Source organism: Pongo abelii, chromosome 3, assembly GCF_028885655.2.
Source record: "Pongo abelii isolate AG06213 chromosome 3, NHGRI_mPonAbe1-v2.0_pri, whole genome shotgun sequence".
Classification (NCBI taxonomy): Eukaryota; Metazoa; Chordata; class Mammalia; order Primates; family Hominidae; genus Pongo; species Pongo abelii.
This window is the reverse complement of record NC_071988.2, coordinates 24,370,709-24,398,358: the sequence shown is the minus strand read 5'-3', so window position 1 is coordinate 24,398,358 and position 27,650 is coordinate 24,370,709. Positions and strand designations below refer to the sequence as shown.

Genomic DNA, 27,650 nt, shown 5'->3' with positions numbered 1-27,650 from the left:
ATGGGCATGCACAACCACACCTAAGTAATTTTTACATTTTTTTGTAGAGATGGGGGGCTTGCCATGTTGCCCAGGCTGCTCTCCAACTCCTGGCCTCAAGGGATCCTCCCATCTCGGCCTCCCAAAGTGCTGAGATTACAGGCATGAACTACCATGCCCGATCAGAGTTTTTTCAATTTTTGTTGTTCTTTCTTAGCTTCCATGGCTTCTTAAATTCCTTCAGCATGTTTTAAAACATTAGATTACTGTTTTCCTTTGCTTTAGAGAGATGTTTCTGGGATATCTTCATTTTCTGTGGGTATGTTATGCAGATTGTAAACCTTTTTTTCTTCGAGCATATTGTAGTCTTACATCTTGTAAGAGGTTTAAATCAGACGGATTTTTCTATATGTTTCCTCCTGTATTTTTAGAAGATTCCTGTGTAGGAGGTGAGGGTGGGCTAGGACAGTTTCTGAGCTTCGTGGCTTTAGGGCTCTCTCTTCTGTCGTTACTACAGAGTATTAGATAAGATGGTTTTGTGTGTTCCTACCTCTTAAGTACTTTCTGAGTTCTGTCTCATTCATTTGGTCCCCTCTTCTCTCATTATCTGAACCACTCTCCTTTACCCCTGGGGTCCTTCCCTCATCTGTGCATTTTCTATTCCCAGTACTTTTTCTCGGTATAGCCCTATGTCCTCTCACTGGTTATTCTTGAAAACTACAAAGACCAGATTGCCTTAGTACCCTTACACCTTTCTGCAGGCCTTTTTGCTAGATACCAGGTGAATGCTGGGCAGCCTTCTCCTAATTCTGATTGTGGTTTTTGGTCCTACCAATTGAAATTCCCACCGCTATTGGGGATCCTTCTTGTGGGGGCCTGGTACATGGTGGCAAATTCTGGGTTCTTTGGCTCTTAGGACCATCACAAATCCCCCTTCCCTTCTCTCTGCTTGATCCTCCGAAGCTGCTATTGCCACATGATCTTGTTGGTATTGACTTTATTTAAGAGATGAGGTCTCACTATGTTGCCCAGGCTAGTCTCGATCTACCCGAGCTCAATGGATCCTCCCGCCGCAGCGTCCAAAAGTGCTGGAATTACAGGCATGAGCCACCACGCCTGGCCATGTATTGATGGTTTTAACCCAAACTATTCATATTCTGGAATTCAAAAAGATAAACTTTCACCTAGCTTTAGTGAAGAAATGTTACAGTATGCCTCCTATTTAAAAGTGATTGGTATTTTTCTATTTACATCATAATGTCTGGGATAGGAGAGACGAAGATAGAACAATTACATTCAAAACTGCAGTGACTCAACACAGAACTTCTTTCTTGCTCATGTCACCGTCCAGTGCAGTCAGGAGGCTCTCCTGGTAGCTTTCCCCAGCAGTGCCTCCTGTGCCCTGGCTGCTTCCATTTTGCAAATTCTTCGTTCATAGCCAAATGGAAAGACAAGAGAGTAGTCAATCGTGACAGTTTTACTGCCAGGCCTGGAAATTGCATGTATCACTTGTCTCCACATCTCACTGGCCAGAACTCAGTCACAAGGCCCCAAACTAATTGCATGAGAGACTTGGAAACATAGCACAGCACTAAGAATCTCTGCTACAACTCTGTACAGTTGCCCAAGCAAGTTGGTGAAAGAAGGCAGACTATAAAACCTAGGATGCTGCCTGTCTATTCAAACAGCTGCACAAGGATTTAAGATGTCATCTGATCAAAGAATGTGGCGCCATCATTTTTAAAAAAGGTTTTAATTCCATATAGTACAGTACTTCAATTTTTTTGTTTGTTTGAGACAGAATCTACTCTGTCACCCAGGCTGGAAGGCAGTGGTGTGATCTCGGCTCACTGCAACCTCCACCCTCCCTCCCGGGTTCAATAATTCTCGTGCCTCAGCCTCTCGAGTAGCTGGGATTACAGGTGTGTGTCACCACGCCTGGGCAATTTTTGTATTTTTAGTAGAGATGGGGTTTCGCCATGTTGGCCAGGCTGGTCTCGAACTCCTGACCTCAAGTGATCCGCCCGCCTCGGCTGCCCAAAGTATTTCAAATTTTTGAAAAGTTTTGTGAATCAAATTATCTTAAAGTATGCAAAAACCATGTCTCCACAAACAGTCTTCAATTGCTGACAAATTTTGGGGTGATAACGTGGTGGCATATTTAATTAAGTACAATTAAGATGTCTTTAATTATAAAGGTTTCAGTTAAATATCTTTTGGAATTATAAAGAATTAGGCTAGGCGCGGTGGCTCACGTCTGTAATCCCACCACTTTGGGAGACCGAGGCGGGCAGATCATTTGAGGTCAGGAGTTCGAGACCAGCCTGGCCAACATAGTGAAACCCCATCTCTACTAAAAATACAAAAATTAGCCAGGCATGGTGACACATGCCTGCAGTCCCAGCTACTCGGGAGGCTGAGGCAGGAGAATCGCTTGAACCTGGGAGATGAAGGTTGTGGTGAGCTGAGATCATGCCACTGCACTCCAGCCTGGGCAACACAGTGAGATTCCGTCTCAAAAAAAAAAAAAAAAGAAAAGAAAAGAATTAAACTATACTTTTAATATATGAAGAAAATGGTAGTTTGGCATCATTTATAGTAAATGTGTTCATAAACATTCTAAATATTCCAAACACATACATACAGAAGAACATAATCTTAAGACAATGATTTTTATTACCTTTAGTCTACTACATTTAACACTATAAATATACTCATTGAAAAAAAACCATACTATTTAAATAAGAATTCAGTTCATGAAAGTTTACAAAATACAACCAATGTACTCTGACTTGTGGTTATATCTTAACTATCTCAACTGTACTTTTCTGGTATGGCCAGACCTTTTGCAAATATTTCCATAGTATTTTAATTTTATGATATAAAACAGTAGCAATTTATTAAGTTTTCCATTATAAAAATTAATATGGCAATTCTCAAAATACTGAAAAAACTATTTTATGAAAGCAGTACCCACATCACTGCAACGTATTTCCTTTCTCTTAGAAAACATCTTCAAAAGGCACATTTTAATTACTAGTGTTTATATCTAAAGATAGTAGTTTGAGTTTTGAATTTCCAGTCAATTTTCCATTATCTCAAAATTGAGCTAATGGAGGGTTGGAAGAGGTAGGAGAACTCAGGGCAGCAGAATACTCATTCATCTCGTCCATGAAGACCAAAACGAAGATATAAGGGAAAAAGGAATGGCAGATCTGTTTTGCGTCCTAACTTAACCTTCTACACAAAATACTTCATTAAAAGCAAATAAACAAACACAAGATAGTAAGTAAGCTTAGAAAACAAAAGGCCTAGACCACAAATTACCCAGTTAAGCCCGAGTGGTGATATCGGTTTTAAGCCTCAAGAAAATGAAACTTCTGCTTCTGTAAAATCACATCTTCATCAATTCAATTTAAATCACTTAGTACATTAACAATGTTACAAATTCCAATAATGTCAGACATACGGGTGATATTCAAAATAAAGTACAAAAATACATTTCAAAATCAAATATAAATGACTTTATGGTTATCTGCCATGCTCCCCTTTAATTTGGCCTGATAGTCTACATTTGACTGTAATTATAATAACATCTGTAATTTCAAGTACAATAGTACAATCATAATAATTTTGAAGAACATATGACCTAGGACCCCAAAATGCAATCCAATATACAATTTGGAGTATGGTTTACTTTTTAGTGAAGTTTAATACTAATTGAAGTACTAAATTGAACAAGGCCAGTACTCCGAAGTACTAATCTCAAGTATTTGATCCCACGTAAGAAACAGAAGGGAATTTTTAAGGCAATTTTGGTATTCCAAAATATTGGGGATCTACCTTAACTTTCTATTATTCCCCTCAAGTCTCAATTGAGTATTTCCATTTTTTCAAAAAAGGAGAAATTTCTTTAGATTTTTTCCTCACTACAACAAAGTAATTCACCAAAAATATTCTCAAGTACAAAAACCAAAATGGTCCTCTATTACTTAGCCAAGATATAATTTTCTGGTCCCTAATAATGGTCACTTTAGGAATACTTATTCAAATTCTAAAATAGCAGCTTTTGAAATTAAGGCAACATTGCTTTATTCTTACCTGTTTTTCTATTAGCTAACTATTTTATTAAAGTTCATAAGAGCAATTTCAGACGTAGGCATCCTCAAAGGCCTTTTGTAATGTAAGAAGAATTAGCATGAACATTCTTCTCAATATTAAAAGTTATTGTATTCTACTTGGAATTCTAGAGTAATTACAGTCATTCCAGCATGTGTAAAATTACCTTTTAAACTAACAACAACATAAAATACAAATTTTCTACAAAAATACAATATAGGAGATATAGCACTTCTTCCCTGAAATAGAAATTTAATATTTGGACAAAAAACTGTAAACTTTTGGTTACATTCAAAATACAACCTTTTAAAGACTTAAATTGAGGTTTTAGCAACTGGAGCTCCTAACAGCAGATTTACATTACTATGATGTTTTAAAAACACGATAATTCTAAACAGTTTGTTTCTCTTACTCTCACATTTACTACCAGGAGGAAAAAAATGGCTTCCTGCAATTGACAGTCTGGGTAAAGGAATTGCTCAGGTGGACAATCCGACCCTGACTTCCACCTTGACTGCGTTCCACAATCACACAAGGCATCTGTACTAGCTGGAAAGGACTCTTCCCGTCTCTCAATGCCTGAGTAAGGTTTAAGATCTGTGGGAAGAAGAGAGATTTTTACCAATTTAAAAAAAATAAAAAGCTTCACTTCACTGACATTTTTTAAACCATTTATTCATTATAATTTTTATTTCATCCATTTATGAGCAACAGAGACTGTGAAGACAAGTACCTGTTATAAATATGTATTATATGAATGTATGTTTACACACACACACGTGCACACACACACACACACAATTAGCATTAAATAACTTTTGCCAGATGGTAAGTTTAAAATATTCTAGAATATCCTGCCTATGTCCAGGAACAATGGAATCAAAGAACGGTAAGTGAAGAGGTCTACATACGTATTCAATTTAACATAAAAACTCAACAAATACTGCTTTAAACAGTCTGGTTTTAACTAAATACTTGCCTTATCCATTCATTCAACAAATTTATTGCATGCCTACTATGTGCGAGGTTCTGCTGTAAGTGCTAGGGATACAATAGTTAAAAAAACAAGCAAAATTGCTGCCTTTGTAGAGCTTACAATTTAGCAGGGAGAAGAGTCAATAAACATGAATATGTAAATTATGCCATGTATTAGAAGATGAAATTGCTATGGGAAAGCATGAAGCAAGGCAAATAGGTTACAGAATTTGGGAAGGTAGTCATTTCAAATAAAGGTACATTTAAGAGTTAACTCTTAATAAGAAAAATAAAATTAGGGAAAGTAAAATATATTACATATCATGTTCAAAGATACTCTGGGAATTTCTAGTTGGGCATGCAAATAAGGTTATGAAACACAATACATAGATTATTCTGGTCTCTGTTCAGGTCAAATAAAATTATAGCAGTTCGTCTTCTTTTTTCCCTGCATATTAGGAAAAATGTCCTTTCTTGTATATTTTAGAAATACAGATTTCTCCTTGAGGTATTTGAAAATATCTAATATATACATCCTATGCATTTCACTGGTTCTTGTAAAGACTAGTCAATAGTGATAAGCATAAATGTTTCCACATAAAGCCATACTAATAAATAAACTTCATAATACTTTAAATAGTATAAACTAGATGGTTGGTTGATTGATTGATTGATTGTAGAGATAGGGTCTTGCTATGTTGCCAAGGGTGATCTTGAACTCCTGGCTCATGCAATCCTCATGCCTTAGCCTCTTAAAGTGCTGAGATTACAGGTGTGAGCCACCACAGCTGGCCAAACTAGATGGTTTTAGTTTGTAGAATATTTGGAGTATTTAACACATCAGGAAAATAGATCTTACTAATAATAGTGTTACAGGTTATATTTATGTTTTAGGATCACTTTTAAGTTCTTCCCTTAAAATTTTCTCTTTTTTTTGGTTTTGTTTTGTTTTTGAGACAGGGTCTTGCTCTGTCACCCAGGCTGGAGTGCAGAGTGCAATCACAGTTCACTGCAGCCTCTGCCTCCTGGGCTCAAGCGATCCTCCCACCCCAGACTCCAGAGTAGCTGGGACTACAGGCACACGCCACCTCAGCTAGTTTTTGTACTTTGTGGAGAGACAGGGTTTCGCTTTGTTGCCCAGACTGGTCTTGAACTCCTAGGCTCCAGAGATCCACCCGTCTCAGCCTCCCAAAGTGCTGGGATTATAGGCATGAACCACCGCACCCAGCCTTCCCTTAAAATTTCCTAAATTGACTACATTTGGATAACAAGAAAAAAAGAATTTATGAAATTTGAGTTTATTATAAGCATTGTTCCTACCATGAATATAAAAGTGTGCACTAGCACAGCTAAGGAAGGAAATGTTTTGGTTAGTTTCCTATTTGGGTTTTAAAAATTCTATTCTAAAAATGTTAGTCTAAATATACCGATTTAAGTAACAGCTAATATTTTCCTGACTCTAAGAACAGTATGTGACTCTTGCAGAGAATATGGAAAACAGAAACGGTGTGGTGGCTCATGCCTGTAATCCCAGCACTTTGGGAGGCCAAGGCGGGTGGATCACTTGCGGCCAGGAGTTTGAGACCAGCCTGACCAACATGATGAAACCCCATCTCTACACAAAAATACAAAAAATAAAAATTAGCCGGGTGTGGTGGCACATGCCTGTAATCCCAGCTATCAGGGAGGCTGGGGCACGAGGATCGCTTGAACCTGGGTGGCAGAGGTTGCAGTGAGCTGATTGCGCCACTGCATTCCAGCCTGGGTGACAGAGGAGACTCTGTCTCCAAAAAAAAAAAAAGTATAGGAAAACGAAAGTTGCTCTACAAATTATTAATTTTCAAATAGTTACAGAAATTGCACAAATTATTAAATCCTGAAATTAACCTATTAATATTTCTCTGGGAATTCAGAAGACACTTGATAATCCTGCATTAATTTACTAAGGAAACACTGAGCACTCACTGTGTTGGGGAGAAGAGGGGACCAAATGAGGGAAAAGCCATGTAAGCCCTTAAAGAACTCAAATTCTAGAAGCAGCCACATGAACAAGTAATTGCAATACTTGTGTGTGATGGAAAGGACCTCTGCCCTGACTTTAAAATCTGATCCCCTCCCCCACATACCACCTATTTTTTCATTTCTCAAAGAATAACAAATCTATTACTATCTGTTTAAATCAGAGTGGATTATTTAAAAAAATAGAACGGAGCAAATTCTGCAGGCCAGGGGAGACACTAGACTTCTCTACCCATGCCATAATGACAGCTTGACAGGGATGTGACAGCTGTGGTCCAGGCAGGTGGTATAAACTTGTGGGCTTCTACGTATCGACTTTGCTTTCCTTTAGATTAGTTCGCTGGTCTTTAAATTTCAGTGGGCCTGAGAATTACTGCACTATATACATCAAACCACATACATTCTACTTTATTGTAGATTTTAAGCTATCTCTCTATAGCAATGTACCCCATATGTTGATTTAAAAACCAAATTTCTGAGTAAAATGTGACGCCAGCATATTCCCAGGGGGTGCTGCAAAAATCAGAACAGGAGGAGTTTAGGAAGACTGACATGGAGGTTGAAAGAAAAACTGTTTCCTAGATAAAGAGGGAAAGGCATAGAGGAGAGAGAATCGCATGCACAAGGGCACCACTGGGAAAGGGGAAGGAAGAGCAGTTCAGATTTGCCAAGCCCAGGGAGAGGGGTAAAACGGCAAGAGATAAAGGTAGATGCACTGTTTGGAGCCTGACTGTGAAGGGTGTTGTCGACTGTGCTGCAAGCCTGGACTTGAGCCTGTACACATGGACAAATTATAGGAGTTTTAAATAACAGAACACATGCTCAGATTTGTTTTTAGAGATTGTTCTTGTTTCAATGTGGAAGACGAATGGGAGAAGAGGTAAGGTCAACTTCCAACATCAGTAAATCCAGAGGAGAGATGATAAGGGCCCTGGGCAGAGGCAATGCCTAAATGTTGCTGATTGGCCAGGCTGGCAGGCCCCCTTATTTCACAGATACATGTTATTAAAGCCCTTTGAGCCAAAGTCATTCCACCTAAAATGTAGACTACTCTGTGGAGGTGGTGTGAGGATAAACGGTAATAAGCATCATTAAAGTGTCCAGTAAGAGGTCAAGTACCAGGAGGTACTAAAGGGTTAGTTTCACTTTCTTTAATGTCAATTATTATTGAATCTGTAAATGAGTTTCTGGTATATAAATCTCTGAATATAAGTTCACTGTGTTTTCAGAAAAAGTTTTAGTTATTATTTCTGCATTTTTTCAGGTCACATAGAAAATATATTTCACATTGCTTATAAGTAAATATATTCTCAGCTTCAGTGTTCCAAATTAGAATATAAGATGAATTTTACCTACCCTGATTATGACCTATTACTATTTAATATAAAATTCAAAACATTGTTTATCTTTAATGTTCATAAACATTATTACCAGCTCTGAATTAAAAAAAAAAAACTTTCATATTGTTTCAGTCCACATCTTTACGTGAAGAATTAGAGCATGCCATTGATTATATGTGTAAAACTAATGGCTTACTACAAACTAGGGCAAAAGACTTGGCTGTAGAAAGCACAAACCATTAAGTTACTAAGCAAAACTGGAAGGGAGAGGGATTTAAATGATATTTGTAACTGACAGAAATAACACAAGTATTTTGACTCGAGGAATTTGCTGAAGTAATTATTCTGTTGTTTGGAATATAGGTTAATTTTTTTTTTTTTTTTTTTTTTTTAGAGACAAGGTCTTGCTCTGTTGCCCAGGCTGGAGTGTAGTGGTGTGATCACGGCTCATCACAACCTCGAACTCCTGGGCTCAAGCAATCCACCCACCTTGGCCTCCCAAATTGGGATTACAGGCGTGAGCCAACATGCCTGGCCCAATACCTGATTTTTTAGATCTTTTTTTTTCTTCTTCTTAAGAGATGAGGTCGTGGTCTGTTGCCAAGGCTGCAGTGCAGTGGCTATGCACAGGTGTCATCACAGTGTACTACAGCCTCGAACTCTTGGGCTTAAACAATCCTGCCTCAGCCTCCCAAGTAGCTGGGACAACAGCCGTAAGCCACCACACCTGGCCTTAGACCAACTTTTTTTAAAAAAGTAAAAACAGCCAAAACCAGAGAGCTACACAGTCATGTACATGGTCAGGACATATTATCTTTTTTGGCTATCAGAAAGCTCAAAACCAAATTAAAATTAAAAAACAAAACAAAATCAAATGACAACGTATAATAACCAAAGTATCATCATTTTATTTCTTTCTCTCCTAAGTTATTGACCCTGTCATCTTCCTATTTTATTACATTCATTTTTATAATGCCTTTTTCTTTTGTGCATGAGATAGGATATGAGTAAATCAACCTAAAATAGGAGACAGCCACGGACACATCTTTGTAACAGGCCTCAGAACTGGAATACTCCCACACCTTCTTAGACAGGCTTTTTTTTTTTTTAAGACAAGGTCTTGCTCTGCTGCCCAGGCTGGAGTGCAGTGGCGCAATCTCAGCTCACTGCAATCTCCTCCACCTCTGGAGCTCAAGTGATCCTCCTGCCTCAGGCTCCTGGCAGCTGGAACTACAAACACATGCCACCACGCCCGGCTAATTTTTGTATTTTTTTGTAGAGACGGGTTTCGCCATTTGCCCAGGCTGATCTTGAACTCCTGAGCTCAAGCAGTCTGCTCTCCTCTGCCTCTCAAAATGCTGGGATTACAAGCATGAGCCACTGCACCCAGAGAGGCATTTTTAAAAAATTTAAATTCCTCAGGTGTTAACTTTAAACCACAATTAAAGCTGACAAAATTATTTACAGCTGTTATTTACTTCTTTATTTTAAATCAGATTCCTAAAATAAAAATAAACCTTTAGGGATAAGAAAGTTCCAGAAGATGAAGCATATTGATATGTCAAGTCAATTTGTTTCAAACAAAAAGGTCAAATCAAGGCATACTTATCTATGCCTAAAAATTTAGCTCAAATAAGTTTTGGGATAGCAAAACTCTGCAACATGATTATAATCATTGATCACCTAATCCTTCCATTGATGCCTCAATTACCAGAAAAAGCCTCTTAGTGAGGCTCCTTGGCTGTCATCTCATCTACAAAGCAAATCTGTACCCTACTGTTCAGCCCAGCCTTCTGCAGTAGTCCTTAACTTTTTTGAGGGATATAAATATTTTTGCTGAGATATAAATCCTATCTTCTCTCACACCCAAAATGCACATATTAACATTTTATACACAATTTCAAGGAGTTCATAGAAGAAACCCAGAATAAGATCTCCTTTTCGAAAACTTCTGTCTCATCACAGCCCTTCTTTAATGCTTAATTTCTAACTGCTCCAATCCTTTCCTTATGGAATCTACATTCTGGTGTTTAAGGCCCTCTATACTCTGGTTCCATCCTATTTCTCGAGCCTTCACTTAACTACTTAAAACTTATGACTGCATTAAGCACTGCATAAATGTGATGGAGCAGAGAGATGCATGAGCTAATAATCACCTGTCCCTTTTCACCGAGCCCTGGCCTTCTCTGCAGAGCAAAACTCCATGACAGCAGATGCTTGGTTTTCCTTATTGCTTTATCTCCAGTGACTAATTGCCAGCACTAGTTCTCTCAATAAATATTTGGTGAATGAATGAATGATTCCCTGTGTAATTATATGTACCTGTTAAAGTTGTATAATATAATACTCAGTGCAAAAACTTGACCCATCTTCTTTGCTACAGGTATTGTGGCAAACAGCTACCTTAAATTAAATGTATATTTTAGGAAGAGAATGTTAATTTATAAGACACTAAAAGACAATGTTTACAGTATAATTTATTTATGTTTCAAGCTTTCCTTTTGGAATAGAAATACCATTCATAGAGTCCAAGAAGCAGAAGTCATCTGACAGTGAGCCCAGCCTGCAGTGAGCCCAGCCTGCAGGTCCACATCAGCAGACTTAATGCCTTGTACTTCTAACCTTTAACTAAAGGTGAGGAGGGGCTGGGCACGGTGGCACATGCCTGTAATCCTAGCACTTTGGGAGGCCAAGGTGGCTGGATCATAAGGTCAGGAGTTCAAGACCAGCCTGGCTGACATGGTGAAATCCCATCTCTACTAAAGATACAAAAAAATTAGCTGGGCGTGGTGATGCACGCCTGTAATCCCAACTACTTGGGAGGCTGAGGCAGGAGAATCGCTTGAACTTGGGAGGCAGAGGTTGAAGTCAGCCGAGATCGCACCACTGCACTCCAGCCTGGGTGACAGGGCAAGACTCTGTCTCAAAAAAAGAAAAAAAAAAAAAGTGAGAAGGGGGTCAGGTAGAGGACTGAGTTACAATTAGTTTTTTCATGTCACAGTTGATACTCAATCTTGGTGACATGGTTATTTAGTGACTGCTCTAGCAAAAGCCACACACATTCCACAAAAAAAAAAAAAAAGAAAGAAAAATAGTAATCTATTGGCAACAGAACTTGGTACTGAAATGTCTAAGTGAGTGGATCTGAGGGGGAAAAAGGTAGTGATGCCCAAGAAAATAGCTATCAAAATGGGGACAAACAATTCATAGCAGAGGAAACACTGAGCTAAATAAACAGCATACAACAAGGTCAAAAACACCTAATTTAGGCTGGGGGCAGTGGCTCACGCCTGTAATGCCAGCACTTTGGGAGGCCAAGGCAGGCGGATCACGAGGTCAGGAGATTGAGACCATCCTGGCTAACATGGTGAAACCCCGTCTCTACTAAAAATATAAAAAAAAATTAGCCAGGCGCGGTGGCGGGAGCCTGTAGTCCCAGCTACTTGGGAGGCTGAGGCAGGAGAATGGCATGAACCTGGGAGGCGGAGCTTGCAGTGAGCCGAGATCGTGCCACTGCCCTCCAGCCTGGGCTACAGAGCGAGACTCCATCTTCAAAAAAAACAAAAAAAAAACAAAAAAAAACCCTAATTTATAAGATAATAGAGGGAAGAAACTATTTGAATCAACTTCATTTCTTTTTTTTTTTTTGAGATGGAGTTTCACTCTTGTTGCTCAGGCTGGAGTGCAGTGGCGTGATCTTGGCTCACTGCAACCTCCACCTCCTGAATTCAAGTGATTCTCCTGCCGCAGCCTCCCAAGTAGCTGGGATTACAGGTGCCCGCCACCACACCCAGCTAATTTTTTTGTATTTTTAGTAGAGATGGCGTTTCACCATGTTGGCCAGGCTGGTCTCGAACTCCTGACCTCAGGTGATCCACCCGCCTTGGCCTCCCAAAGTGCTGGGATTACAGGCGTGAGCCACTGCACTCGGCTAAATCAACTTCATTTCTAATAATCTGGGCTATTTTGGTTCAGCATAAGAGGTAGTATTAAATATTCCATCTCCAGATCACAGTGGAGAAAACAGTTGACTACTGTTTCAAAGAGATTTTTTTCCTTATGAACAAATAAAAAGGTAACTTACCTGACCCCTCATCACAGACATCTGACTTTCAAAAGTGGCTTTGTCAAATCCTTTGTCAGTCTATTACAGAAAGGAAAAAAAAACAATTCCCAAAATAAAGACTTTGATATAAATATTTGAAAACAGATGAACTCTTCAACTCAGCAAATGAGGCCATTAAAAAGCCTTCCTAATTGATAAAACCAAAATAATATTTTTACCTGAGGTATTTTTGTATACTCCCAGAATGACACGAATAGACTTATTTATTTGTACCCCAATTTGTTCCAGAAAGGATTTAAGATGACTTTCCAGCCAATGAATTTAGGCTTTTTAAGAGAACTAAATCATAGCAGGTCACCAAATATGTATTATAATTTATAGAGTCTTCTTGTAAAAATTCAACTTTTGAAGAAAACAGCAAATTAAGTTTTAATGTAGTCTCACCTCAAAGAATGCTCATAGTAAGTATAGCTTTAGCTTTATGAATCTATGCTCCTGTAAATAAAACTGCTAATTCCTCTCTGTCCTGTCAGGTTTTATGGCAAGCAGCAATACAAGAAATAGCAAATTGCAAATTAGCTCTATTAAGCAGTCTCTTCTATTTTAAGATTTCGTTTTCTGCAATAATCAAACTAAGCATTAACTTACCTTAAAAAGTTCATAGAGATCTTCACATAAGTCTTGCACAAAGTTCATGTCAGAAATATATGGTAGAATCAAGTTTCTTATTTCTTCAGAAAAAGGAACTTTTGCTTGAGGAAGCCAAGCCCAGTGAAATGGATCTAATAGAAAAAAGCATTCTCCTAATCAGTGGTAGGAAATGGTTTATTTAGACTCACATTTTTCCTGGTTCTTTCCTACAACTCCTAGGTTCTCCCCAAAAAAGGACAGGATAAGAACTTAATCAGAGTAAAACTACCCACTGCAATCCAAATTACTCAGATTTGGACAGTCAATTCAGATAGTAAACTAGTAATGTCTCTGAGTTTTAGATAGTAGAGAGCAAGAGTTTGGATAATGAATCTATCTCAAATAGCTCTAAATGTACCTCAATCTATCTGGTTCCTCAGTTCAGAAACTGATGAATACCTATACTTTGTACACAGCCCCAGATTGTTTTTATTATTATATATTTTTAAGAGAATGGGTCTCACTGTGTCACCCAGGCTGGAGTACAGTGGCATGATTATAACTCACTGCAGCCTCAAACTTCTGGACTCAAGGGATTCTCCCACTTCAGCTTCAAAAGTAGCTGGGACTACAGGTGCATATCACCACACCCGGGCACAGATTGAATACCACGGCTGAGGTCTGCCTAGCCTCCACAGCTACAAATCATCAGAAATTGACCACTTACTTGTATACAGAAGATGTTCTAAACTTTGAAATCATTAGGAGGTAAATGGGTGAGTCACTTTAAAAGACAAAAGATCCATGACTCTGAGCTAGCTCTAGTTCTCCCTCAAGAAGACCATTAAATCTACACTGCGCCAGGACTAGAGAGATTTGTACAGGTATAATCTTCTAGAAAGGGTGCATATTCAGATTCCTGCAAGAGTGTTAAGATTTTTGACATGATCATCCACAGAGCTACTATGGGCATATCCAATGAGAATCCCCAGCTTTGGTGGATCCTACCACTTTGAAAGCCCTGAAGAAGAAATCTGCCTTTGGAGTCATTCCTCCTCAGTCACCCAGGCTGGTGTGCACTGGCACAATCATAGTTCGCTATGGCCTCAATCTCCTGGGCTCAAGCAATTCTCTCACCTCAGCCTCCCAAGTAGCTAGGACTACAGGAGCGCACCTCAGCGCCTGGCTCTCACTTCTTGATCTATCTCATTGCACACAGTAGGAAGGTCACTTTTCATTCTAAAGAAAGTATTTCCCCTGGCTCACATCTCCTTATAGATATGTCCAATTTTCTTTTTAGTTTTCCCTGAATGATTTCATAGAAGAAAGGCCTTTATTTTTCAACTGCCTCTACATTTAATCCCAACACTCAACTTCTAGTACTACCATCTAAACACTCTCTCCTAAGGCCACCAGTCACCAGACCCAAGGGTCTGTCCAAAGGCTCACTTGCAGTTGTCATGCTACTTAATCTCTCTGTAGCATGTAGCACTGTTTTCTATCATCTCCTTTATGAAATTCTCTCCTCTGTGGCGTTGGAGATACCACTCTAAATTTGTCTTCTGTCTTGTAAGCTACTCCTCTCTTTTGCTAGTTTTTCCTCCCCTCTTTCAATGTCACTGTTACCCCTGATTCCACACTTAGTTCTTTCTCTTCTCTATTTATTTAAGCATTCATAAAACATTCACTGAATATTTATGTACCTGGCATCGTGCTAGGCAATAGTGTTTGTTCTCTGTGATTTTCCTGGGTAACAGCAAACACTACCATGGCTTCCATCAACAAGACGACAGTTTAAAAGCTATTTCCTTTCTCTCATATCCCAGAAAACCAAAAAAAAGAAAGAAAAAGAAAAAGAAATAAAAACTATATCCCCACTACCAATTCCTTTTCAAGCTCCAACCTTTAATCCCCAACTGCATGTTTGGTAAAATTTCCTAGATGTACCCTTTAAACCCTTTACAAATGCAATTTGCATAAAGGTTCCAAACCATTAGGAGAAAATAATAAAATGGAACCAAGACATTTCAAATCAGTTCAACAAGAGACAGGACAAGCAAAAAAGAATAAATTACAATTCATGTTTAGTAGGAAAAAAATAAGATGGCAGGAAAAGCTTAAGCGTATCAGTAGTTTATTGAGACTTAAACTACAAAGTGCACCTATTAAAAGACTCAGACTGGGTTAAAAAAACAGCTAAGTATTCTTCATAAGTCATATATCTAAAACAAAATGATAAAAGTTAAAAATAAAAGTAGATTAGCTGAGTGTGATGGCGTGTGCCTGTAGTCTCAGCTACTCGAGAGGCTGAGGCAGGAGGATTGCTTGAGCCAGGAGTTTGAGGCTGCAGTGAGCTATGAGCATGCTACTGCAATCCAGCCTAGATGACAGAAGGGGACCTTGTCATTCATTCACACGTGCATAAATGTAGAGAATAAAACCAGGTATATGCTAACAAAATGAACGGAGGTATAACAATGTTACAGAAAACCAAATAAGAAAAGCAAAAACCACTGAGGTATACACAAAGTGGGATATATTTCACACTGATTAAAAAAAAAAGAAGACGCCACCAGGAAGATAAACCACTGGAACTCTACACATGTGAAATACAAAGCAAAAAATGCACAGAAACTGAAGAAAACACTGACAAAATCACAATCACAGTGATCATTAATTTCCTCTGAAAATTAACAGATTAAATAGTCAGAAAATAGGTAAAGGATATGATATGACTAACAACCTTTAGCTTAGCAGACAGAATTTTGTGCTCATTCTTTTCAAATACTATCCTCTAAATAGGCCATATATAGGATCATATAGAAATTACTAACAAATTGCAAAACAGAATTTACACAGGCTGTATTCACAGATCACAATGCAATAATGCTACAAAAATAACAATGAACAGTTTCTTAGAAATAGTAATAATGGACAATTAAAATAAGCTGACATAGAAATTTTAAGATCAAACAAAATACTTCTAAATTATTCCTGTCAAAAAGAAAGTCAGAAAATATGAGTATGTAAAGCAGAGCCATAGAGTACCACCTGTGCAACCCGTGATTTAGCCAAAATGATACCCAGAGGAAAGTATGAGGCCTAATATGCATTTATAGGAAAGCAATATAGCATGAACATAATAAGAGAAAAGAATAATGATGGAAAACATAAATCTATAAAAGAAAAAGCAAACAAACTAAAAGCCTGATTTATAAAATAAAAAGGCAATTATCTGGGGAAAAAGAGCATAAATAATTAAATAAATAGAAGGACCAATGCTTAACAACAGACAAATCTTTGGCAAGCCTAATGAGTAAAAGGCTCACTAATAAATTGAAGGAACTTTAAAGAGAGATATCATGGATACAAAGATTTTTTTTTTTTTTTTTTTTTTTTGGTGAGACAGAGATTTACTCTTGTTGCCCAGGCTGGAGTGCAATGGTGCGATCTCGGCTCAACGCATCCTCCACCTCCCAGGTTCAAGAGATTCTCCTGCCTCAGCCTCCCGAGTAGCTGGGATTACAGGCCTGTGTCACCACACCTGGCTAATTTTGTATTTTTAGTAGAGACGGGGTTTCACCATGTTTCCCAGGCTGATCTCGAACTCCTGACCTCAGGTAATTCACCCACCTCAGCCTCTCAAAGTGCTGGGATTATAGGCGTGAGCCGCTGCGCCCAGCCAGATTTTTTAAACATACTATATATTTTTTATTTTTGAGACAGGGCCTTACACTCTGTCACCCAGGCTGGAGTGCGTGGTGCCATCTTGGTTCACTGCAACCTCCACCTCCCAAGCTCAAGTAATCCTCTCACCTCAGTCTCCCAAGTAACTAGGACTACAGGCATCAGCCACCACACCTGGCTCATTTTTGTATTTTTTGTAGAGATGGGGTTTCGCCATGTTGCCCAGGCTGGTCTTGGACTCCTGAGCTCAAGTGATCTGCTAGCCTCAGCCCCCAAAGTGCTGGGATTACAGGTGTGAGCCACCATGCCTGGCCCATATATTTTAAACACATACAAATATCAAAAAACAACTATAATAAATTCCCATGTTAACTCAATTATTACCAATTTTTTTGCAAAACTGGCTTTATTTATCCCTCCTGGTCCACACCACCAATATTTTAAGGCAAATTACAGACATCATTTCATTTAACTCCCTAAATACTTAATACGCACAGAGGGAATTTTTTTAATTATAGGAGAATTCTAATAAAATGCTATACTCATAAATTTAAAACTCAAGAAATCATGGAAAATTTTAAGCAAAATAAAAGTGCCTAAAACTGGTTCAAGAAGATGTAGAAAACATAATCATTTACCACAAGAGAGACTGGGAAAGCAATTAAAGCACTACTCCCTAAAAATGAGGTCAGGTGGAGGGCAGGCCTAAATTGTTTTATAAGTGAATACAACCAAAAACGTAAAATATAGTTCTACCAAAATATTAAAATAATTTTGATGTTATATATTTTTTAAAAACTGGAACACTACTAACCTCATTTTCCAAGGATAACACAAAACCTAAAAGTCAAAACCAGTCATCCCAGAATAAGCAAAAAATTCATAGCAAGACCCTGTAGTATACATTTGCATCCCTAATGCCTAAAACCGAGCCTTAATGAATAATCATATTTCATCTACTTTTTCCTCCGCTATGGTATCTGTAAATTTTTTTCCCTTCTCATTCTGGAAAAAAGGTAATTATAGACTCTACAGAAGGTTCTAAATACTCACATGCTCTCCATTCATCAGGATGTTTAAAAGGAAATGCTAGACCATTATCAATTGCAGCTATTTTAATAAGGAATTCTTCATCATCAATCCATTTTGATTCCTATAGAGTAGAAAAATGATATGTTGATTAAAGAACCTCTATAAATATTCCCAAAGGATAAATTATTTATAATAATTATTGAGGTTTAAGGACATATTCTCTCTGAAGAGCCTATAAAAATTAACAATGTTACCAGAAAAAGTACAAATTCACACAGGAATGAAAGAGACTGTCTGAATAAACAGTGTATTTCCTAACCACTATTTTTTAAAATTTGATATTATACCATTACTCAGTAATGGTTTCAAGTTTTTTCTCTTTAAGATGCTTGAAAATATTGTGACTTTAAAAAGTGATGTTCTAGATAATTTACTGGTAGATTCATTGCTTAAATGTATGATGTAAAATATTACTGATTTTTTTAAACACCTTAATAAAATCACCTTATTAAGACCTAGTCTTTCTTAGGGTCCCAAAGAAATAAATCAAATACAAAATGTTTCTAAATGAAACTCCTTCAAAGACCATAATTAAATATAATAAGATCTAGTAGAAGGAACCTCAAGATATTCTTGAATGTAGGTGTTATTGTTTGGCTGTGTCCCCACCCAAAATCTCGTCTTGAATTGAATCCCTGTAATCCTTACGTGTCAAGGGCAGGACCAGATAGAGGTAATCAGATCATGGGGGCAGTTTCCCCCATGCTGTTCTCGTGATAGTGAGTGAGTTCTCATGAGATTTGACAGTTTTGTAAACATCTGGCATTTCTCCTACTCGCACTCATTCTTCTGCTACCCTCTGAAGAGGTGACTTCTGCCATGATTGTAAGTTTCCTGAGGCCTCCCCAGCCATGCAGAATTGTTAGTCAATTAACTCTCTTTTCTTTATAAATTACCCAGCCTTGGGTATTTCTTCACAGCAGTGTGAGAATGTACTAATACAGTAGGCCGTTCCTAACTTCTGTATTCTTCCATAACAGAAATAAAGATCTCAGGAGAAAGAGGGTTTTCATGTTAAAGAGTATTTCTGCGGAAGGTAATTTATCAAGCTGAACTATCTTTAGAGGTAATTATTGTGAGTATCTGTTTTATTTTATCACGGTGGTTCACATGGCTCTGATGTTAACTTCGTATTTTTGGAATTGCTTTACTTAGAAATTAAAACAGAATAAAGTTAAACGTGTGTGTTTTTTAAAGAAAAAAAAAGAGTATTCTGATCAAAGACAGATGGCCATTACTAAGTGGCCTAGATACAATAACAAAAAGTAAAAAAGAAAATTTTTAATTTAAAAGCACTACAGCGAAGGTTGATGTGAGGTACGCCAACTTTCTTTCTTTTAGTTTATATCAAATGTCTTACACCTCATTGAAAGTGCACAAAATACTTAGAGCAAAAGAATTTTCAGCAAAATCTAACAGTTCAAGATATACAAATAAAATAATTTTGGGAGCTTATGTTATTTAATTATCTTTAATTTTTTTATTTTTTTGAGACAGGGTCTTGCTCTGTCACCCAAGCTAGAGTGCAGAGGCACAACCACAACTCACTGCAGCCTTGACTTCCTGTGCCCAAGTAATCCTCCCACCTCAGCCTCCCGAATAGCTGGAACCACAGGTGTTTGCCACCATGTCCGGCTAATTTATTTCATTTTACTTTTTCTACTATCTTAAAGTCTTTTATCCTTAAGTGGCGCTTTAAAAAATTTCTTTTTAAATTCTTTGTAGACACAGGTTCTCAGACTCCTGGACTCAATCAATCCTCCCACCTTGGCGTCCCAAAGCGCTGTGATTACAGGCATGAGCCACTGTGCCCGGCCCAGGAGCTTAGACATATGTGCATTTATGTTTGTATTTTAAGCCCATTTCTGCTACAACTACCATTTATTATTATTTCTACCATTCTTTCCTATTTACAACTTTATTAAGGTATAATTTACACACAATTAACTTCCTATATTAACAAGTACAATGTGATGAGCCTTGACATATGTGAAACTTTCACCCCAAAGTTTCCTTGTGTCCCTTTGCAGTCCAGCCTTCCCTCTACCCCAAGACCAGACAACTACTGGTCTGTTTTCTGTCACTAGAAACTAGTTTGCATTATCTAATTTTTAAATATAAATATAATCATACAATATGTTCCCTTTATGTGTAGCTTCTTTCAGCATAATTTTAAGTTTCATCCACGCTATTCTATCAAGTTTGTTCCTTTTTATTACTAAGTGATATGAATACATATTTTTAAATATCCTTGATAAACATTTAAAAGCACAAACTTTTAAAAATGATACAACAGCTTTAAGTCATTACTTGAGAACATAAATTATAAATATTGAAGAAATATTTTTAATCACTTAAAACTTTCCCAAATGTACAAACTGTTTTAAACTTGTAAAAGTATTTTGAAAAAAAAATCTTACGTAAATATCTAAAACTTGAACTTGGTACTCAAAGTGGATAGCAATTACTCTAAAATCTGTAACTCTGATATCAGTGTCGAGGCTCTATGCAGTCTATTATATATGTTAAAACCAGCTTCTTATAAATAGCAAAAGTATTTAATACTTTTTTTAAGTTCAGTGAACATGATTCACAGGTTAAGCACACATGTTCCATTTATTAGGTAGTACTGTATTATCTAATACTGAATGAAAGGACTCAGAAGAAAAGTGAATTAGTAAAATACAAACATGGTGAACAAAAATCCCAGAAGCCTTTATTACATAAAAGCAAAATATGGAGATTCTATTTATTTCTCAAACTCTAAAAAAGTACTAAGCAGGTATTATTCTTCTATTCTAATATGAAATAAAAAATAAAGCTGCCCAACAATTAATAAAAGAAAAAACAGAACTGGCTGGGCGTGGTGGCACATGACTGTAATCCCAGCACTTTGGGAGGCCAAGGAGGGTGGATTGCTTGAGGTCAGGAGTTCGAGACCAGCCTGGCCAATGTGGCAAAATCCCATCTCTATTTAAAAATAAAAAATAAAAAATAATCAAGAATCAAGAAACGCAACGTAAACAAGTGACGAAAATAAAAAGTGTGAGAAAAACAGAGAAAGTAGATTTAAAAACCAAAGCTTAAGTGAAAGAAGGGGGAAATGGTGAAGAATAATTTAAAGGAATCTTTTACAGAAATTGAATATATATATATATTCACAAGTTATACACAATTATATACACTATGTGTGTGTGTGTGTGTGTGTGTATATATATAAAAACATATAAAATTGTAAATTTCCTTACCTTATGGTCAATTTCCTTTTCACATTTCTGCTTTTCGTATCTGACTAACCAATTATCATTGCCCCTGTCTTTCAAAACAAGCAAGAAAATCTGTTACTTCATTTCTATGGACATCATGGCTTAATATCAGTGAGAAAACTCTAGTGATCTCCTGATTTTTGAGACTTTCACTGGTTATCCGTAGCATATTAAAGGTCACAATTTAACACAAAGAAACTAAAAAAAAACAAACATTTATTGAATATTTTCTCTGGGCCAACATTGTTTTAAGTGCTTAGTATGTAATAATTCATGTAATCCTCAAAACTACCCTGTGAGGTGATACAATTATTAAATCAAGGTTATTAAAATCAAAGAGCTTTTCTTCACTTTAGGAAGAAAAAGAATTAACCCCCTATTTCTAGGCAAATTTCTAAGCGGGCTCACCTCATGTCAGCGTAGAAGTAGTCTAGACTATAAATATATATATATATAAAAATTAAGAAAGTAAATCTGGAAAATTATTTGATTCTTTTCCAAAAACTAAATAAGAAAACATTTTGAATCAGTGGTTCTCAAACTTCAGAATGCATCAGAATTACCTGGAGAGTACCTTAAAACCTAGCCTGCCAGCACCCACTTGCAATTTCTGTTCCAAAAGGTCCAGTGTAGTGTCTGAGAAGATGCGTGTTTAACAAATTCTCACGTAATGCTGACCCTGACAGTCCAGGGACCCACACTGGGGAGCCCCTGCTTTGGATAATCTACATCAAGCTTATCCAACCCGTGGCCTGCAGGCCACATGCTGCCCAGGATGGCTTTGAATGTGGCCCAACAAAAATTTGTAAACTTTCTTAAAACATTATGAGATTTTTTTTATACTTTTTTTTTTAAGCTCATCAGCTGTCATTAGTGTTACTGTTTTTATGTGTGGCCCAAGACAATTCTTCTTCCAGTGTGGCCCAGGGAAGCCAAAAGACTGGACATCCCTGGTCTACATCATTGCTCCTTTATAGCACAGGAAAAATTAAGAGTTCAGTGTATTTATAAACTACACTAAGAGTTACATAATGTCAAAATAAACACCTAACATAATTTATACAATGAAGCCTTAATTACTCACATTATGCAGATAACATTTCCAATATCTGACTTTGCCCTGCCCCTAGGAAATTCCTCCCTAGGGGACAGGAACTGATCTAGGAGCCTGCTATGAGTCAGAATCTATCCCACACAGGATGAATTCTGCCCAGGAGAGTCAACACTATATCTGTTTGCCAAGGCAGACAGAGAAAGTGGCTTCAAGACTTCTGCAACAAAAGTTTACCGCTTTGATTTGGATAACAAGAATATAGTTTGAAAATGAACAAGATTTGCGTAAACAAATGAGAGAACTTCAATACCTGTATTTCTGATGATGTAATCCAAAACAACCAATCTTTCAAATTGTGACTGAAATTGTTTTCTAATATTCTCAGGCAAAGGGTCAGCTTCAAATTTCCTAAGCCAATATTCAGCCTCCTTGTAACCTTCAACAAACAACTGAAAGGAACCAATCTATAATTTTAAGAACTATAGTTAGAAAAGAAAGTACAAGAACAAGGGGATTAACATTTATATTTTTCAGCAGTACTGTCAAAAAATGTGTCATGTAAACACAATAAGAAGACAACACTAATTTAGATAAGCCACATTTATCAAGAAAACCATTTTTATACACTAATTTTAAATAATCACATAAAGAATACATAGCAAATAAAAAATGCTTACCCCTATACTTTCAAGGAGCATAGCAGCTATTTTGGGAAAATTTAAAAAAAGAATAAACATGTGTCTTCAAGGTGACACTCTGAAAAAGAATGCCGTTTTTCTAAAAATATTCATTAAGATGGATTTAATTATGGAGGCCAAATTTTAAACCTATCCTGCTTATTCAGTAACAGTGCAATTTTATCTGAACTTTTCCAAATTCTTTTTATGACATAAAATACAGTAAATAATTTTTTTCTTTTTTCTTTTTTTTTTTTTTTTTAGTTGTTAAGACTCTTTCTTTGAATTCTAAATAAATTATTTTATTTTAAAAATAGGATGAGGCCAGGTGTGGTGGCTCACACCTGTAATCCCGGCACTTTGGGAGGCTGAGGCGGGTGGATCACTTGAGGCCAGGAGTTTGAGACCAGCCTGGCCAGCATGGTAAAAATCTCGTCTCTATTTAAAATACAAAAAATTAGCCATGTGTGGTGGCGCATGCCTATAGTCCCAGCTACTCAGAAGGCTGAGGCAGGAGAATCGCTTGAACTCAAGAGGCGGAGGTTACAGTGAGCCAAGATTGCACCACTGCACTCCAACCCGGGCGACACAGCGAGACTCTGTCTCAAAAAAAAAAAAGGACGGATTCCTTAACCACACAGATTAAATACTCTGTCTTAAAAATTTTAAAAAACAAATCTATTAATCATAATATTGATAGTGGTTTTAAAAAAGTCCTTTCCTTGAAGATATGACCATTTAAGAAGGCACTTTTGTTACTAAGATTACTAGTTAATAGTAAACAATTTGTTGGAGAAGGAAATACAAATTTAAGTAGCACATGACAAAAAGGTAATAGGTAATCCTAGTTTGCTTCAAAAATACAAACAAATCACCACAAAGAAAATCTGCTTTTTATTCTAACACTTTATGTTTTTGTTGTTGGCATGAAATTTTCATGATTTCCTAAAAGTGTTCTTTAAAATACTTATAACTAAGAACTAGTAGTCATAAATATGGAAATAACATCCTCCTTTAGTCACACTTATTTCAGCATGTCCAAGGAAGAACAGGCCTTTTAAAAACTTTCAAACTTCCTGCCCACTTTGAGTAAAATTTATCTTAAAAGTTAGGTTAACGATGAATTCCTACTGAAATTCTTTTTGTCTAGATAAATGTACAGAAGCAAGAAAATCATAAGCTAAATACATTTCTAAAAAATAAGTCTTAAAGCTTTTTCTAGAATGCCTTTCCCATTAACCCTCTCTACCCTTGTTTAGCTGGCTTCTCATCATCCCTCAGGTTTATTTAAAGGTGATAAGAAAAAAGAAAATCTAATGTGTAGTAAGTAAACATAGCTGCTACCATTTACTTAACCTTTACTATGTACCAGGTAGTCCTTGACATGAATTTCTTAGTTTTATCCTCACAACAACCTAAGAGGTAGTTTTTGTCATTCTCATTTTATAGAAACTGCGGCTTAGAGTAAGGAACTTGGCCAGGCACAGTGGCTAACACCTGTAATCCCAGCACTTTGGGAGGCCAAGGCGAGAGGATTGCTTCAGCTCAGGAATTCAAGACCAGCCTAGGCAACATGGTGAGACTCTATCTCTACAAAAAAAATTTTTTTTAATTAGCCAGGTGTGGTGGTGTGCACCTGTGGTCCCAGCTACTCAGAAGGCTGAGGCAGGAAGATTATTTGAGCACACGAGGTCGAGGCTGCCGTAAGCCCTGTTCACAACACTGTACTCCAGCTGAGGCAACAGAGTGAGAACCTCTATCAAAAAAAAAAAAAAAAAAGAGAACGCGCAAGTAAAGAACTTACCCAAGGTAAGTTCTGGAATCAGACCTAATCCCAGCAAACTAGCAGAGAGGCTGGGATTAGGTCTGATTCCAGACCTGTGGTTTTACCCATTACTTTATAAGCCTTTCATGTAACCTCTTCTTGGAAACACCTCCCATCCCTCTAAACTGGGTTAGGCATCCATCTATCCACTTAGAGCTCCCTGAACTTACCATCATCTCAACAGCTTTATATTACACTGAAATTACCTGTTTACTATAAGCTCCTGGAAGATGAAAAATCTGTGCTATAATATCCATATCCACAGCTAACAGCACAATGCCTGGCTCCTAGAGCTCAGGATGTATGTGCCCAAATGCCCTCTAAATAAAGCTTATCAGAGAAACTCACCTTAGGAGGGAGTCCTATCCTATGAAACTTTCTACCCACTTTTGGCACTTTTTCTAAAGCATACTTTTTGCCTCTTGATTTTGCACGGTCAATCGCATTATAGTTAAATGTCTCACTGACAAGCCAAACCACCTAGAAACATACAATTTAGAAAAATGGTTAGAATTTGCATTATAGTATCTCTTTTCATATACACCATGAAACTCACTCTAATGATGAAAATTAGCAAAGTTTAACCCTGTAATAAAGGCCCCAGAGAATCTAAAACAGAAAAGCCAGGGAATTTTGCAAAGCCTTGTTAAATGAATGGCACATATTTCTTTCTGAGAGTGGTACAAAAGCCTTTTAGAGGCCTAAAATTTGCCAGTGGTCAAAGTAACAGCATTAAACTGTAGACTTAGGAGTAAACATTTTAAGGAAGAAGGCTTCAAGTAAAAATTTAGAAAGGATGCCAGGTTAGCTGGGTGCAGTGGCTGACGCCTGTAATCCCAACACTCTGGGGGGCTGTGGCAGGTAGACTGCTTGAGCTCAGGAGTTTGAGACCAGCCTGGGCAACATGGAGAAATTCCATCTCTACTAAAAATACAAAAGCTGGCTGGGTGTGGTGGTGCACGCCTGTATTACAAGCTACTCAGGAGGCTGAGGTGGGAGGATCACCTGAGCCCAGCAGGACGAGGCTGCAGTGAGCCATGACTGCATCACTATACTCCAGCCTGGGCACAAGACCCTGTCTCAAAAAAAAGAAAGGAATAGAAAGGATGTGGGTGCCAGGCGCATGATGGTATGTGCCTGTAGTGCCAGCTACTCAGGAGGCTGAGGTGGGAGGATCACCTGAGCCCAGCGGGATGAGGCTGCACCTGAGCCCAGCGGGATGAGGCTGCACCTGAGCCCAGCGGGATGAGGCTGCACCTGAGCCCAGCGGGATGAGGCTGCACCTGAGCCCAGCGGGATGAGGCTGCACCTGAGCCCAGCGGGATGAGGCTGCACCTGAGCCCAGCGGGATGAGGCTGCACCTGAGCCCAGCGGGATGAGGCTGCACCTGAGCCCAGCGGGATGAGGCTGCACCTGAGCCCAGCGGGATGAGGCTGCACCTGAGCCCAGCGGGATGAGGCTGCACCTGAGCCCAGCGGGATGCGGCTGCACCTGAGCCCAGCGGGATGAGGCTGCACCTGAGCCCAGCGGGATGAGGCTGCAGTGAGCCACGATAAAGAGAAAAGACGTGGGTGCCAGGCACATGATGGTATGTGCCTGTAGTCCCAGCTACTCAGGAAGCTGAGGCAGGAGGACTGCATGAGCACAGAAATTTAAGGCCAGTCTGGGCAACACAGCAACACCCTGTCTCTTAAAAAAACAAAAAAAGAGAAAAGAAAAAAATTTTGTATAAAGGCTGAAAGGACAACAATAGTAGTCTTTAAGCACATTGGTTATCTCTGCCTTCAATAGGATCTCTGGATCCCCTGATATTTTCCTGCCTTCTGAATGCTAGTTCTTTATCCTCTTTTTGTTAGCATCGTCAGATCTCACAGAGACAAGACACATTCCCTTAAATACTTCATGGATCTACACTAGAATCAATTTACTAGTTACCAGTCACTCATGACTCTTGGACTACTACCAAAAAAGGGGCTCCACTTTAGGTTCTATCAGGAATAATTACTGAAATATTCAGATATAAGCAGGTTGTAAATTAAAAGTCCATGGTTAAAAATAAAGTCTGGCTTACCTTTGTTTTAGGTACAATGCTCAGATGAAGCTTGTTGTCCACAAGATAGGCACCCGCTTCGGAAAGGTACCCCTGATTAGGAATCAGGCAGCCTCGGCCAAAGCAGCAAGGGCAGCAGACCTTATGGACATATTTGGTCCATTTTGGATTGAGTTGACCATAAGGCTCTTCTGATTTGGGTTTAAACACACCAATAATTTTCTAGAGCAAAAAAGTAAAAATCTTATTAGACTTTTTACATATATAGCTAATCATCCATAAAATACATTCTAATAAATTGTTTTCTACTGCTTCCTACCACAGATGTAGGCATAAATCCTCAAACTATTAAGAGGATTTATAAACCTCAACTATTAAGAGATTTAGTTCCAATCACATTTTCATATTCATTCTTATTCAACAATCTAAAATCAAGACCAGTTTTCAAACTGTGCTCTGACAAACCCTGGGAAGGTGAGGGCAAGGCTCCAAGACCCTATGTTACTTAACCAGATTAACTCTAATTTCACCTGTTTTATATTGCTGAACTTCCAAGTTAAGAAACAGTTTCACTGGGCCAGGCGTGGTGGCTCACACCTGTAATCCAGCACTTTGGGAGGCCGAGGCAGGCGGATCATGAGGTCAGGAGATCAAGACCATCCTGGCTAACATGGTGAAACCCCATCTCTACTAAAAAATATAAAAAATTAGCCGGGCGTGGTGGAGGGCGCCTGTAGTCCCAGCTACTCAGGAGGCTGAGGCCGAAGAATGGCATGAACCCAGGAGGCGGAGCTTGCAGTGAGTGGAGATCATGCCACTCCACTCCAGCCTGGGTGACAAAGCGAGACTCTTGTCTCAAAAAAAAGGAAAG

General features: G+C 38.1%; 1 protein-coding gene across 4 annotated transcripts in view; it reads right to left on the bottom strand.

The window, feature by feature from the left end:
- Window positions 1-2,637: 2,637 nt before the first annotated feature.
- The window catches only part of PI4K2B (phosphatidylinositol 4-kinase type 2 beta), a 43,975-nt gene continuing 18,962 nt past the window's right edge, over window positions 2,638-27,650 (bottom strand). The window contains exons 3-10 of one of the 4 annotated variants that reach the window (XM_024246138.3): window positions 26,801-27,001; window positions 25,078-25,209; window positions 22,538-22,691; window positions 21,156-21,223; window positions 17,869-17,968; window positions 13,147-13,280; window positions 12,517-12,576; window positions 2,638-4,695 (exon numbers count right to left, since the gene is read on the bottom strand). In XM_024246138.3, coding sequence (XP_024101906.3) covers window positions 4,522-4,695; window positions 12,517-12,576; window positions 13,147-13,280; window positions 17,869-17,968; window positions 21,156-21,223; window positions 22,538-22,691; window positions 25,078-25,209; window positions 26,801-27,001 — 1,023 coding nt within the window. In that variant the 3' untranslated portion in view covers window positions 2,638-4,521. Of the gene's footprint in view, window positions 4,696-10,891; window positions 11,351-12,516; window positions 12,577-13,146; window positions 13,281-17,868; window positions 17,969-21,155; window positions 21,224-22,537; window positions 22,692-25,077; window positions 25,210-26,800; window positions 27,002-27,650 lie in introns of those variants that run through there. The other 3 variants (XM_024246139.3, XM_054553786.2, XM_054553785.2) reach the window with 3 other exon arrangements.